The sequence below is a fragment of the Acanthochromis polyacanthus genome, chromosome 21 (genome assembly GCF_021347895.1).
Source record: "Acanthochromis polyacanthus isolate Apoly-LR-REF ecotype Palm Island chromosome 21, KAUST_Apoly_ChrSc, whole genome shotgun sequence".
Classification (NCBI taxonomy): Eukaryota; Metazoa; Chordata; class Actinopteri; family Pomacentridae; genus Acanthochromis; species Acanthochromis polyacanthus.
In genome coordinates, this window is record NC_067133.1 from 3,868,541 (window position 1) to 3,884,370 (window position 15,830).

General features: G+C 39.8%; 1 protein-coding gene across 1 annotated transcript; it reads right to left on the reverse strand.

The window, feature by feature from the left end:
- Positions 1–9,730: 9,730 nt before the first annotated feature.
- On the reverse strand, positions 9,731–15,777 carry mchr1b (melanin-concentrating hormone receptor 1b). The gene is made up of 2 exons (XM_022190699.2): positions 15,252–15,777; positions 9,731–14,095 (listed from the first exon to the last, which is right to left on the reverse strand). Exons 1-2 carry the CDS (start codon positions 15,307–15,309, stop codon positions 13,065–13,067), a joined length of 1,089 nt encoding a protein of 362 aa, XP_022046391.2. The 5' UTR covers positions 15,310–15,777; the 3' UTR covers positions 9,731–13,064.
- Positions 15,778–15,830: the final 53 nt, after the last annotated feature.

Sequence of the window (15,830 nt, forward strand, 5' to 3'; positions counted from 1 at the left end):
AGACATCAATCAACAAAAGCAAGACACAAAATGACAAAAACGAGAAACGAAATGACAAAAACAAAACACGAAATGACAAAACTGACACAAAACGACAAAATCTAGACACAAAATGACAAAACATTTGTTGAATAAGGTCATTTTATTATTGTTTAATTTGAAGGTGGTTGTTATTAAATTTGGATGGTTACTTATTTAAACTGCTTTATATCCAGTTTTATATGCAAGGACATGATTATTGGGAGAGAAAAAAATATTCTGAAACACAAACTTGTTTATAGTTTTTTTTAACTTTTCCTCATAATCTTTGATTTTATATCATTTGTTGACTTGAAATCATGGGCCTGGGATCTTTCTGCATGGAGTTTGCATGTTCTCTCTGTTCATGTGTGGGTTTTCTCCGGGCACTCCAGCTTCCTCCCACAGTCCAAAAATATGCTGAGGTTAATTGATAACTCTAAATTGCCCGTAGGTGTGAGTGTGAGTGTTCGTCTGTATATGTAGCCCTGTGACAGACTGGTGACCTGTCCAGGGTGTCCCCTGCCTTCGCCTGAGTCAGCTGAGATAGACTCCAGCACCCCCTGCGACCCTAGTGAGGATAAAGCGGTGTATAGAGAATGGATGGATGGATGGCTGGATGGACTTGAAATCATCTGAAAAATGTAGAAAAAAATCAATATTTAGTGAGTCGTAAACTAAACAGACATGTGAAATGTGAGCCCGGCTACACACTGCAATCAGAGAAGCCAAAAAGGTTGAAGGTTAAATATTGAACGGTGTGTTGTGTTTTAAGCAGGAAAATGTTATTCATTGTGTAAAATCCTCACTTCAAAAGCAACTAAAGCTGAGGGGCCGGGGGCATGTAATGGAGCACAATGTACAGTAGTTCTCTTTGAAATGTGGTGGAGTGGAAGTGTGAAGTAGCATAAAATAGATAAAATAGAAATACTTAAGTAAAGAAGTTTGGTTCCATGTGGATGGAGGAAGATGGATGCTGTTCAAAACTACCCACTCCACAATCAGTGTGCATTCATTTGGCTACAATGTAGAATTCAGCATATGAAATAACAAAATCTGCACTGTGCAAAAATATACACATTTGACATTTTTTATTGAAATTCTGTATTTGTTCAGTCGGGGGAAATGTTCATACTATCACCAAACCAGTATGCGTCGAAATAATCGTTCTGTCAGTCTGTAGGTTTGATGAGAACACACCAGGTTTGATTGAAGCAGCACCCTGTTTCCAAAGACAGCAGTGAAATGCTGCGTATGTTCTGCCAGTCAGTGTTCTTCTCTATGCTGTGGTCTGTGGGGTTGGCTAAGAGGAACACCAGGCGGCTGGACAAACTGGTGAGTAAGACTGGTTTTGTGCTCGACAGGAGTTTGGACTGACTGAGGACAGATAGTTCAGTCCATCGTAAACATCGTCAGACACTTCACAGCATCCTGGTTGAACAGAAGAGCAGCTACAGCGAGTGGATCATCTAAAGACTGAACACTGCAGGAGATCCTTCATCCCCACAGCCATCAGGCTCTAGAATACCTTGAACATCTAGCTGAAAAATTAATCCTTCCTGTCTCAGTATGGCCCATCTGTGTATTTTTATTCACATTTTGAAGCATTGCATCAATGGAAACTGCAGAATTTGAAAAAAAAAAAAAAAAAACTTCCTACGCCCGCTTGAAATGGTTTTTTTGGGTTTTTTTACTTGTCAGAAATGAGTCAATTAGCTTCCTGGGAGATGGAAACAGCTCTTTGAAAGAAATTCTAACGCTGTGAACACTTAATTCACCTGGCTCATTAGCTGTTTCCTCTTCAGCAGCATGAAACACCCTGACCAATACCAGCTGACTTCAAAGAATAGTTTCAATTTCCATGATTGAAAACCATACCTGAAGACTTCTCTCCTTTTCTGTCTTGTAGATGGACATGATGATTGTTGATCTATCTGTTTTTACTCATGGGTGTTTCCCAGATAAATGCACATCTTTTTGAAAGCATGTGGGTTAGAAACATCCCTGACACATCCATCATGACCCTTTTAGCAACATCTGCTGTGCAAACAACATGTTTCTTTTACGGATGGAGTGTTTCTATGTTTGCGAGACTGTGTCCTCTTCACAGCCACAGACATTCTCATTCCACGTTTTTTTTTTGCAAAATAGCTCAATATTCAGTAATGGAAAAAATATGAGGCCACCCTTGTTTTCTTCAATTTTTTGTTCATTTTATTGCCCGATACCGCTAAAGTTATATTACCTGAAGAATACAATGAGCTCGACAAAAAATGCAGCTGATTCCACAATACTTTATGTCCTATTTGACATGCTTCAGCTTCATTGTATTCCCAGGGTATATAAGCAACATGTCACAAGCAGCACATGTAAAGGCCAAGAGTGGTTTCCTGCTGACATTTAAGCTGTAGCACAACTCAGAAGTTGTCAGCTCTCACATAACGCCTAAAACTAAAGAATTATGTGAATCCACAAAGGCAGCCATTTTTGCTCTGCTTAAAATTTGCATAAGTGAGAGACAAGTAGAGAAAAAACTGAAGATCTCCAAAACAGCTTCATTACACCAAAAAAACAAAAAAAACAAGCCCAACATGGTTCTATCAAACTGCTAGCTGGTCACAACAGGAAACATCTTTCTACCCACCAGATGACCATCACTCATCTGTTCCTGTGTCAGGAATCATCATCAGACCTCCAGGGACCTTAAAAATGAGTGAACTCTGTGGAGAAATGTGACTTGTTGGGCAAGGACAGTTGGAAACCGACTTCTTGAAGCTGGTCTGAAGTCACACAGGGCAGGAAGAAGCCCTTCATCAATGAAAGGCAGAGGAAAGCCGGTTACTCTTTGCTGGGATCACAAGGATCGGACTGTTGATGATTGGACTAAGGTTCTCTTTACTGATGAATCCAGTTTTTACTTGATGCCCACTCCAGCCAAGTGGTTAGAAGGAAGCCTGGAGAAGCTACAAACCAGACTGTCTGCCCCTACAGCAAAACATGGGGGTGGATCAATGATGATCTGGGGTAGTTTCAGTATAGCTGGAAAAGGGCAAATGAACCAGGTCATGTACAGGGCTACTCTTGAAAACAGTCTTCTTCTATCAGCTGGAAAACTCTTTCCTGCCTCCAATGACTGGATTTTCCAACAAGACAAGGTCAGTTAAAGCCTGGATGGAGAACCAGAACATTAGAACCATGCCTTAACCTGCTCAATCACCAGATCTAAGTCCAACTGAAAACCTGTGGAAAATCATCAAACGATAAATGGAGAACCACAAGACCAAAAACAAAGCGAATTTGTTGGAATTAGTGCAACAGGAATGGGCTGCTGTGATCAGAAGCTGGTGGAGAGCATGCCAAGACGCATGGCTGCAATCATCAGAAACAATGGATATGTAATCAAGTGTGTGGATCATGTGACTAAAACAGACAGAAAAGGAAACATGGAATGAATAAAAGCTGTTTTTGGCAGTATAATGCTATAGCTATTGATGGAAGAACTGTAGTGATTTTGGTTATTATCAAGAAAACCATGGAAAATGTCTGATATCAGCTCTGAAATTGAATTCTTATGAGCTATTTTTCTTGTTATCATTATATTTCTCCAAACAAATGCATCAGGCATTAAAATGAACAAGAAACTGAAGAAAACAAGGGTGGATTAATCATTTTTTCCATGACTGTATGTTTGTGAGATCGTGTATTCTTCACACCCACGGACATTTTAACCCACAAGAACCCATTTTTCCTTAAAGGACTTAATGAGTTAAGGTCAGACATAAAGCTTTACAAGGAAAAGACTGGGGCACTCAAAGTGCCTGTTACACTGGTGTCACCGTGGGTTCTCATGGGTTAATTCCAAATATTTTATTTTATTTTGGCAAAAATGGCTCAATATCTGTGTTCAGTTGGAGAACAAAGTCCAGGCTGTGGCCCTCATAATTATACTGTCATCCAGGTCTGCAGCCAGCAGCACTGTGAGTAGCGCTGCTGACTGATAAATTCCGCTCACCGTTTGACACCTCCAGAAGCTCTTTCATAAAAATGGAAGTGAACAGAGAAGAGGTGCGCTGGAGCAATGTTAATCACCATATTCGGCCCCTGGTGCTTTCTTTGATGTTAGCTGGGAAACATGTCGGCATCTGGTGTGTTAAATTCAATATTTTCATTACCAGAATACACCCATGCACACACAGATGAAATGCACTAGGCTATATCAAAGAGAGGGCTTTTCATGTGAATCTGGGGCGGGACAATTGAGCTGTAAAATGACAGGCTTTCACTTGGAAGTAGGCGTCATTCTTGTTAATATCTGAGGCCTGTTTCTCAGTAATGCAGCCTTGTCCTCTACTTTTCCTCTTATTCTCCGTGCTGGAACGGCTTACGCACTTATTTTTTTTACTTTGATGGATAGATGGGCAGACAGATGGAAAAATCACATGTAATTCATGTAAATGAAGCTTCTTTTTTACAGAACTGACCAGAGAAGTGCCCCACATATTGAAACATTCATAGTTGCACTGAACCTATGCTTGTTGTTGCAAATCATTGGAAATATTTAATTGGCCTCGGATGTAACTGAGTCACTAAGTGGCACCCTGGACAGAATCACAATTTGAAATTGAATTACCTTTCCAAACACTCATTCATGTTAATAAGCAATGCAAAATGGGTTCCAAGATGCTTAGAAAAGGGTTCAGTGTCTTATAAATTTGCTTAACAAATCATAAAGCATGACAGTATGGAGAGCTGCATGCATGCTCAGGAGCACAGCACTTAAATGAATCATAAACACACCACTACACCATTTATATATGGTGTTTTTTTTCACATTTTAAAGCTTCAAAAGAAAACTGAAAGAACTGCAGACTTATTTCCATCCTGTTACTGGAATACTGGAGTGAAAATGTTCAGTTTAACAGAGCCCAATGTGATCGTGTTCCCTAACAGAGGCAATAAAAACAATGTTGCTCTGGAAAAGACAGAGTGTCCTGTTGTTACTGGTTTCAGTCTGTCATTTTTGAACATTCAAGCAGCAGGGTAGAACATCTATTTTCTAACGTGTGTGTTTGGAATAATGTCAGTATGATAAAAAAAAAAAAAAAAAAAAAAAAGGTGCATCATCTGGGTGTTCGGGGACTGGAGAAAGGTTCCTATCAACAGAGAAAGCTCACAGTACTGAGGGTAATTACTGTCGTTGCAAGAGCTGGTGGTGTTTTTTTGTTTTTTTGTTTCTTCAGAGGCCAGTATTGATGTTCCTACTTTGAAAAATGCTGCAAATCAGAAGGAAGTCGGACATTTGTGCTGATGTAAAAAGAGAAAGCATCTTACATTTCCAACCCTTTCTTCAAGGCGGCGGGTTACAGCAAAAAGGATTGCAAACAGATGATGTTTATTGATTTAGTTCAGGCAAAGTTAAGTAACATTGGAGTTAAGTGTTCTCAAAATATCCCAAAATGTACACTGTCCCTGAGGTGCAACATTTAAGCAAAGCTCACCAAGGTTACAGAAAGCACAACAACATGGAATGAAAGAACAAAAAGAAGCAAAACACAAAACCAGAAAGCTGAACAACATCTGAGAAAGTATTAGACAATAGAACCTTTTACAATATGCAAAAACATTTCTGAAAATATTAGACAGAAACCAAACAGAAAAGGCACAAAACAGAAAACAGAACATTTAAAAAAAAAAAAAGACTAGAAAGTACAACATTAAAAAACACAGTAAAACAAACAAGAAAAGCACTAAGAGAGCGCAGTTCTCCACCAAGCGTTGCTCAGTTGTATTATTTCTGACGGATGGAGTCCTGGGAAAATTCCTTGGACCACTTTTGATAGATACTGACAGCTGCATGCACGGAACACCTCACAAGAGCTGCAGTTTTGGAGATGCTCTGATTGAGTCGTCCAACCATCACAGTCTGATCCTTGTCAAACTCCCTCTAATCCTCTCTTGCCCATTTTTCCTGCTGTTACCGCATCAACTTTGAGGACAAAATGCTCACTTGCTGCTACTATATCCAGTGTTATCCGCCTGTCAGCCGTCATAATGTTCAACCTGATCGGTGTATGGATAAGTACATGCCCTCTTGTCCTTTTGGTTCCACAGTGATGATAGTCGGCAATACTGAAATAATGTGTGTTGGGCACTGTTGGGAATGTGCTCAAATGGGTTCTTATGAAATTAAGTTTGAAATTAGCAAAAAAGAACTTGAAAGAAAGAATGAAAATCACATCCTCAATCAAGGACATTTAGTGGCAAACTGAGTGATCAACTTAAAACAATGAACGATTAGAGTGAAAAGCGTTGTTAGTTTGAGTGGGCTGGTGAGATGAAACTGCTTAAAAGCCATCATGCAACATCAGTTTGCTTTAGAAGGATTTTTTTGAGAAAAAACATTTTCAGACAGTTTGAAAGGACATTATGCATAAAGAGCTTTGTGTGATTATGAGTTGGATGTCAGGATGCATTGTACTTGTCAGTGCGTCTTGGCCTCTGCAGAATAAACTTACTGTACATTGTGTTTGTTGGTTCTGCATATTAAAATTAAATATTTTACATAAGTTGGGATGTAAACCGCTTTCAAACCTGATGAGGTAAAGATACACCCATGGATAGATGCTGAAACAACAGGCACAGATATGCAAAAGTCTCCACACATCTCACCAGAAAGACTCAAACAGAAACACAACACGCAACCCAAAAACAACTAAACTGTGTCTATACAGTTGTTAAACATGTCGCTGGATCCTTTTTATTCCCCTTTATTATCATTTTGCGTCATTTCATAGTGATTTTAACCTCTACATGGTTGTCTTCTATATATGTAATTTTGTTGTTCTTGGTTGTTTTGTTCCCTTCTTAGTTGTTTTGCATTGTTTTGTGGCCATTTTGCACGCCATTGCAGATTGTTTTGCACTTCTCTGCAGTATTTTGCCATCAACTTTAAGAAAAAAAAAATTCTACTTGTAGTCGTATTGGTTCTCTTTGTATCACTGTGTGGTTATTTTTGTATCTCCATTTTGTGTGCTTTTGGACTTTGCCTTATAGTGAAGACATTGGACTTAAATGTGAGAAACCCTTTTCAGGGTTATTTCCTGACTTGCTGAGTGAGTGAATACGGAGTAAAAGGTGAGCTCTGAAAGGAAAGAAAAATCTCAGTGCCTGGGACAGCAAGACTCACAAGTGTTTATCTGCAAAACCCATCATGAATTCATGGAGTTCACAAAAGTAAAAGAAGACTGAATAGGAGGATTATGCTTCTACACTATCCCTGTGGATTGCAATTGGCCATACAATCTTTAGATTATTTTAATCTGAAGAATTTTTATTGAAAAAACTATGACCAACAATGACAACAAATTATGTTCAGAATCATGCTCAGACTCAACTAGCACCAAATCTCTTCATGTAAAGAACCTAACATACCATAAAATAATGTGTAAAATGTCAATTAGTTCCAGTTTGCTTTATAAGCCACCAATTAGGCCATATAGCACTGTGTGCCTCATTTTCTTCTAAAATAAACAGCATAAGAAACTTAAGTCACTCTCTGGTCATTCACCAAAACCCTATTTTTTTTTTTTCAAGAATCAAAAATGTGCTTTTTTTCCCCATGAAAATATTCCCTCCCTGCTTTAAAATGGATTTGACCTAACTCAACACCTTTCTAATGGCTGTTTTCATCAAATATCTTATACTAAAGTCCAGTCGGCCATCATCATTTCTAATTATTGATATGAAATGAAATGAAAGTGTAACCAGTAACACAGCTCTGAAAATTGTGTGAAATCCATAGAAAATCTCTGATGAAGTTATCACCTTGGAAACTAGCAATATAGGAGGTTGTAATATGGTAAATCTAAGAACAGAGTGTATTTTACCTTAGTCTGTTCTAAACTCGGCCAACAAAAGGCGGTTGATACAACCACCTCAGCAGGGCCAGTCGATAGCTGGACTCTGCTCTTCTGTGGTTCCCTGATAGTGGAACGAGTTACCAAATTGTATTCCATCTGCAGAGTCTCTTTCGGTCTTTAAAAAAATACTAACAATTCAGCTTTTCACTGAGCACCTTTGCACTTGACAGACTGCAATTAAAAAAGAGAATTAAAAATAATCCTGTTACGTCTACTGCCTGTAGACACTATGGTCCAATTTTGACTCTTGAACTTGTGTTTTGGCTCTTATCCAGGTGTTTTCTCCTGACGAGATCCTTGCTTGTGTTGCATCTACTCTCAGATGTACGTCTCATTGGATAAAAGCGTCTGCTAATAGAAATTATAGAATTGTAAATGTAACCAAGTAATTTTGTGTCATGCTCCGCCTGCTCCGGGGTGGTGTCACAATCAGCTCAACAATGAGCGGCTGCGCGGAGAGCACAGCTGGCTGGAATTGACAATCACTGCTGCATATAAGCCTGCCTCCTTGCACAAGCTCACTGCTGGTTCATTGCTCCATGTTTCATCTGCCATGCCACACCACGAAAGTCGCTACAACCTGCACGCCGTTCTCCATTTCCCTGCATGCCGCTTCCTGGACTCTGTCTCCCTTTTTGGATTGCTTTCCTGTTTCCCCTGCCATTGCCACATTCTCTTCACCTGCTCCATTTGTTTTGCCCACCTCCGCCTTTGGACATTCAGTGAGTCTCCCTGCTCCCGTGATTTAGTTTAGTTTTATATTTAGTTTAATTCGGCCTTCAGGTCCGCCCTTGGTTTAGTTCAGTTCTCCTTTCTGCTTTTCCCCTCCTGTTTCATTTATTAAGAATTTTCTGTTTGTTTCCTTTGTTAATTCAATTAAATCATTATTAATTCACCTCCCGTCTGTGCCTGCTGCTTTGATTCTCCTCTGACTCGTGACATTTTGGTGCTTAAACTTAACCAAGCGATGACTGAAACAATGAGTGAAAACAAAAGTCTTCAAATGGAGACTTTTATTCTATTTTTCAAGTGCAAAATGGTTGCTACTATGAATTCCCCTGCTCTCTCTCCACCTATACTCGCTGCAGCCCGAGCACACCGGCTCACCTACAACTCTGTTTAAACACACTGGACTCTGGAGCAATCCGGCCACACGTGTTTGAACCACAACCTGAATATTGACCCCTTGAAGCCTGAATTTATTGTGTGTTTTTGCTTTCAAACTGATGCTAACATAAGTGGAGATTGTTAATTTATCTGTTACACATAGAACAGATATATAGCAATAACCGATATATAATAATTAGGTCCCACTCTGACCGGTCCTACGAGAAACCAGTGCTTGCAAAAGGTTCCAAGGTACGTATTGAATATTGGAGGGATGGATTCGCTATCTTGGCTGCAGTCTGAATGAAAGTGGTATGATGCGAATTGGCGACAATAGGCATCAAGGTGTGAAGAATTATACAGATATCCTCACCTTGCACGCTGACAGAATTGATTCCTTAGACTTAGGAGCACAAATGTTTCGAGCTGAAAATGCTCAGCCATGGTGTTGATTGCTTTTTTCAATCATGATGCATCTTGTAACATGCAAAAATCCTCATATGGACATATGGATAACAAGATAAAAAAAACAACTTGATTTTCACCTGAGACGGTCTTAAATGAAGTATAAAACCAAGCTTAATAGCACATTTTGAATGCACACAATAGGTTTCACTTGCAAAATAGTGAATCTGACTTTAGTTCTATTAAACTCTAACAAATGCTTTCAAAAAAGGAATGTCACACACAAGGGCAGAGAAAGATTTATTAGCGGTGTCATGCAGTTTTGTGATCAGGCTTAATGTTCTATAAACACAGTCACTCAAAGATAATCTCTTACCAGTGCTGAGCATGAATAATAGCCTTGCAATGTCCTTTTGAAGTGCATGTGTGTGTATGTTTGGAGTCGTGTCGGGGGGTTTCTTATAATAGGGAATTACCATTTTAAAGCACTATAATCCTGGCTTTATTCCACTCATTTTCTTTTAAAAAATAATGTGTGTTGCTATGAATCCTTCCTCCTGACATTTGAATTAGCAGGAACACAGAGTCATGCCACTGTGAAAAGCTGAAAACCTGCTTCTCTGTCACCCCCCTCTACTAAGAATAAGCTGATGTTTGGATTGGAATGTTTCATCCTTGATAAATGACTTTGCATACCACTGAATTCAACACTTTTCTTTATTTGATGTTGGCAATGACAAAAAAAAAAATTATAAAACTAACCAAGGTTTCCTACTTTGATAGTACAAAGCATGCATGTACTCCTGAATAGAACTGAAAACTCAAATCCATCACGCTTTGGAGATCTATTTATAACTTTATATTAAAGTCAATTAGTTCTGGCCCCCTGATGAAAAGTCTTTTTTATTCAACTATGATAAAACAGTCTTCTTCACCTCCTGGAGCTTTGATAACCAGTGAACATACACAGAGACACGACAACAGACATGCCAGCGTGTACATTTCCAAAGCGGTCATAACACAGTAAAGATACCTGGTCATATACGCAGAAACAAATACCTGCATCACAGCACCAGAAGTCAAACGGTCACAAAGATTCAGCATGATACATTTTCAGGAAGCGTGAGCAATGACACTGCAATGTTCAAAAAGCCTATAGACCATCATCCATGTGCAGTCTTTCCGTAGTCGATGATTTGAGGAAAGTAGCAGCCCTTCATTACAGGCCACTAGTAAGGATTTTCATCTAATAACTTGCACTGCCTACGGCTTTGAGTGTGCCTGCTTAATGGTACACCACTACAGAATACAAGTGATTTATCTGTCAAATGTGCTAAATACTCAGGCGATGGATCAAACAGTCTATCAAATCACAGTTTTTCTGCCACAATATAGATAAAATTACAACATTTAAAAGGTAAAAGCTGCACTTAACGTGGATTGGATAGCATACAGATGCACTCCGGGAATACGTTTTAATATGTTTTCTATTCAAGTGATGACCAAAAAAATGATCATAATCAAATACAACATCGAACTGTTTGATGCACAAACATAAAGACACACAATAAATTCTGTAAACCAACTGTACTGATTGCAAATTGTGACATAAAACAATTAAAGTTAAAGTAGGCAGTATTTTTTCCACAATTGAACACTTAATAATATGAACATTTTAGCATATTTTAACTCAGGTAGTCTGAGAAGAAACTAGACCTCTGCACCTTCTCCTGTTTTGTGCATCTGACTTACCAATAAGTCTGCCACTGGTGGCCAGGTTAATGCAGCTTTTTCCTACCTTCCTGTTATCTAAATTCTTCTCCACTAAGCGAAACAAACACAGTAACCTTCAGGCAGCAACCCACATGCTGAAAATGTGGAGCTGAGGATTTGCATCATGCAATAAACCAATCTTGCTAAGATTATTTTGGGTGAATTATTCATTTTAAGACAGTTCTAACCTTCCTGCATGCAAATGTTCCACCAAACCAACTGCACCATTACTATTTTAAGGGATCATTGGTGCTGCAGCCACAGCACACCCATGATGACTGTGATTGGTTTAAAGACATACAAACATTAGAGCATTTTCCCCCTACATCAAAATAATAATAAGGTGCAGCCAGACCATTCTATACATATTGGTGCTAAGGAACCTCCTCCGTCTTCTAGTGTGCTCAGTAGGCTGTTCCATCCAGTGGGTGGTGCTCTACTATCACCTTATATAATAGTGATGGAGCCACAATTTTACACTTCCAAAGAGAAACAAAAGTCCATGCTTGAAGGTTGAGGAGGATGTTGGTGGTGGAAGTCAGCAGGATTTTACCAAGCAGACTGGAGTTCAAGTCTTGTCTCTGAAAATTATTGTAGTGTTATTTTTGACTTAAAATCTCATTGGATGTTCACCTTTATTTTCTGTTTTTCCAAATTGTATTTTAGTATTTAAGTCAGGTTTAGAAAAGGATCATAGTTTGGGTTAAACTACACCCTGTCGCTACGTTTACTACATGTTACAAAGCTCAATTTTGTACCTCAGCAAGGTGACGACCCCACCAGAGGTTTTATATATATACTTATTCACACAACTGAATGTGGTCACTTATGTTATCAGGGCTGCTTTCATTTTATTTATTGGAATAAATGATACCAGCCTACTGACCTTAGTATGAGGTCTCGGAGGCCCTTGTGTTTGTAGATGAGCTATGATGACAATGGGCTGATAGCATCCAAAAATCCAGCCCATTTTAGCCAATCACAAGGCTTCACCCAGAGCAGGTGAGAGACTACAAACAACAACAAAGTCCATTGCAAGAATCCATTGTCTTGGGACAGTGGGTCAGAAGAAGTTTGAACCCTGGTTGAAGCCACAAATGAATGTTGACTTTTATCTCGATTATTATCGTGTGTTTCAAATGCAGAAAGTCTGCAGGAGGAGGGCTGTATACTTTAAGCTTTTGGAAGTTTTTTCTTTTCTTTTCTTGATTTCCTCCAATTGCAGCTTTAGATACAGTTAGATAAATATCAACATTTCCCAAATTAAAAGCTGTTGAGGTGCAGGAATAAGGTTTGCATCTGAGTATTGTAACTGTATATGCAGGACGAAATTTTGTTACTACATCTGATGTAAAAAGTGTCTTCTTTTATGTCTTTTGTCTTTGTTGACATTATTGAAACACTGTTGGCCAATTCAAACTCAAAAAATGATTTACAAGAAACTTACACATAGGAAAACAAGGACTAATCAAGCTGTTAAAAAAAACTAAACATTGGATTTTCAGTCAGTCATGTTCTCAAATCTAATCTTATTCATATAGTCTATAGCTTGCTAAAACTTAAAATGCCTTGTGCCTCATACAGGTTGACTGTTGTTCCTTTTTTATAGTCATATTGATAACAGTGTGACTAAACAGCTGTTACTCACAATGAGCACATCTACAAAAGTCACAAATTATACCACCACTTGACACATAAATGAACTGCTGACAGTTAAAGTTCCTCTTTAAATATACCTTGATGCAAACTATTTTTTTCAGAGGAAATATGAACAGTTTACAGTGGCAGATGGCTGTTAGCTGGCAATGGTAGTTGGCAGTGCTGACCGGATAACTGTCCGTCTCAGTGCACAGCCACAGTGACAGGTAGTGTGTTTGGGAGCAGTTCCCTCGATGACTGCGAATGAGATGGATGAAAGCTTTCTGGTGCCATCCTCAAAGTCATGCTGCCATCGGCCACAGCAGGGGCGACTCTGAAACCCCTGTGGGGCGGCCGAATGGCTACAATGAACTGCCTCTTAAATGTTTCACTTAAGACAATGTAGATAAAAGGGTTGATGCAGCTGTTGGCATAGCCCATACTGATAGCGATGTTGTAGGCGTACATGAAAGCAAAGCTGGGCCGCTGTACTCCGAGGTGGGCCAGCTGCAGAATGTAGTAGGGGGCCCAGCATATGAAGAATGCCAGGCAAATAGCCACTGCCATACGGGTCACCTTTCTGGCCCGCATCCTCAGGCTGCGCTGGGGCAGTGGAGCAACTGTAGCTGACACGTTTTGGAGAATCTTGAAGAAGACGCCGCAGATGACCGCCAAAGGCAGAGCAAAGGCCAAGAAGAACTGGTAGAGGGTGAACCAGTAGGTATCTGTTGCCGGGTTGGGGAGGAGGAGGGCGCAGCCGACTGAGCCATCCTTAAGTCGCATGAGTCCTGTGTACATCCACACCGGTGTGATGGAGACCAGAGAAAACACCCACACTAGTGCCACGGCTGCCCCGGCCACAAACGGGGTGCGAACATGTTTGAAGCGGATCGGGTGGACAGTAGCCAAGTAGCGGTCCAGTGTCATCACAGTCAGGATATAGGTGCTGACAATCTGGCTGTTGGAATCGAGCGCTGTTATTACAGTGCACATGGTGGCACCAAAGCACCATGAGCCGTTGCCAACAAGCTGGTGGATGAGGAAAGGCATGCCGAGCAGAAAGAGCAGGTCTGCGATGGACAAGCTGAAGATAAATATGTCAGGTACTGTTTGGTTGGAGCAGAACTTTGTCTTCTTTACAATAGTGTAGATGACAATACAGTTTCCAATTATCCCGAAGAAGCAGATGACACCAAAGATGCTGGGCATGAGCACGTTGTTGTAATGATCGTGATCTGGTAAAAAGAACACAAACAGAACGTTTTCTGTCAGTCACTCATAACATTCTGTATATTCATACCTTTTCTTTTCAATAGACCCTCTATACAATATGAACTAACAACATAGGCATAGGTTTGGGGGGAGGATGCATGGAGACAGTTTTTATAGGAGAGAAACCGTAGCTCACACTGGGGTGACACAATGTTGTCAGTTTTTTCATTGTCAGCCAAATAGTAATTTGTTCTTTTTTTGGTCACTCACTCTTATTATTTGCTTATACAGACAAGACTGCCATATAGACACATGAGAGCTCATACACAGTATTATAAGCTTTTTATGTGATTCTCAGTTGATAAAAGTTAATCACTTTCAGTTAATGACAAAGCTCAAGCGTCTTTGTTCTGCTCAGGACATCCACCTCGTTTAGACATCACGCTGTGTTCATCCAGCCTTTAGTTTCATTGTTTTGGCTGCAGGTTCTGGGTGATGTATCACTTGATTCCAGAGGTTTTCCAAATACAGCTCATCCCTACTTTTGCTCAAAATCTGTTCCAGAGCTAAACCTATAATCATCAATGACACTTTCACCAATAGAAACATACGACCACGTCTGCCTGAAAGAAATAGTGGTTGCAACTCCAGTTCGATGAGCATCTGCGTCGCCCTCTGGCAGCTCTAATTATTGGTTGTATTGACTTTAGTGTAGTCAAACAAGTGCATTTCCCCCTTTAAATCAATGCATGAAAGAAGATTTCTATAATGTCATTTATAGATAAAACAATGCTTCATATGAGTATAATTTTCTTCAGAAACCTGTATTCTTGTACTCCAAAATGTTAAATATAAGCTGATACAACCACAGAATCTATTGTGAAAAGATCCATTATATTTTGAATTATCACCCGTTGCCTAGATTTTGTTGATTCCTTTCCAGAAAAAAATACATATCCATCACAAATTGATGCAGAAGATGCACAATCTGTGAGAGGACCCCCACAACTCTGCACAATGAGCTCTCCCCCATACTGAAATGACACCCGTGTCTATGTTAACATACATAATATTACATATGGACTACAACTCCATTAGTCTCCATAATTTTTAACCACATGTTTATATTTGTTACATGAAATAAGATGAAAGTTAAAACGAGGAAAACAAACAACCTACCTTGTTCTAGATAATCAGGCGAAGTGAAGGATGAAGAATTCGAATTGGAGACATCCATCCTACAACCTTTTCTTTTTTTTTCTTTTGGCTTTTATTTGGCTCAAATATTCTGCTGCACAGTATAAGAATAAAACTTACGTAACAGTTTCCCGGCGACAGAAAATCCAATTAGGACCTAACCAGCATAAAAACAACAACAGTTTGGCTAACACATAGCCAACTCTGTTAATTTATGGATTGCTGGAGCGCGAGATGCTTCACCGCCGCGCGCTCCTGTCATCCAAAGACTTCTCAGCGCACGCGACACCTAAAATAAACACAGGTGACGTAGCGCGCGCATCTCCCCGGCTTCGGAGCAGGTTCTGTGATGTGTTCGGACCAGAGGAGCGACTCAAAGCCAGAACATTTTCTGCGCTTTTTCCTCCTCCGCAAAGAATAACGGTGGACCGTGCTTTGATATTGCCAGCAGTACGTAAAGATAACTGCTAAAGGTAGGAGTTATTTCTCAGGGCACTGCTGCTGAGTGAGAAACTTAAATGACCCGCACGACACAGAGTTTCTCTCCTAACACGTGTGTTG

Coding starts and splice junctions, on each gene's coding strand:
- mchr1b (XM_022190699.2), bottom strand. CDS start 15,309: ATGGATGTCTCCAATTCGAATTCTTCATCCTTCACTTCGCCTGATTAT. Junction 14,096..15,251: donor GCCTGATTATCTAGAACAAG/GTAGGTTGTTTG, acceptor TCTTTTTACCAG/ATCACGATCATTACAACAAC.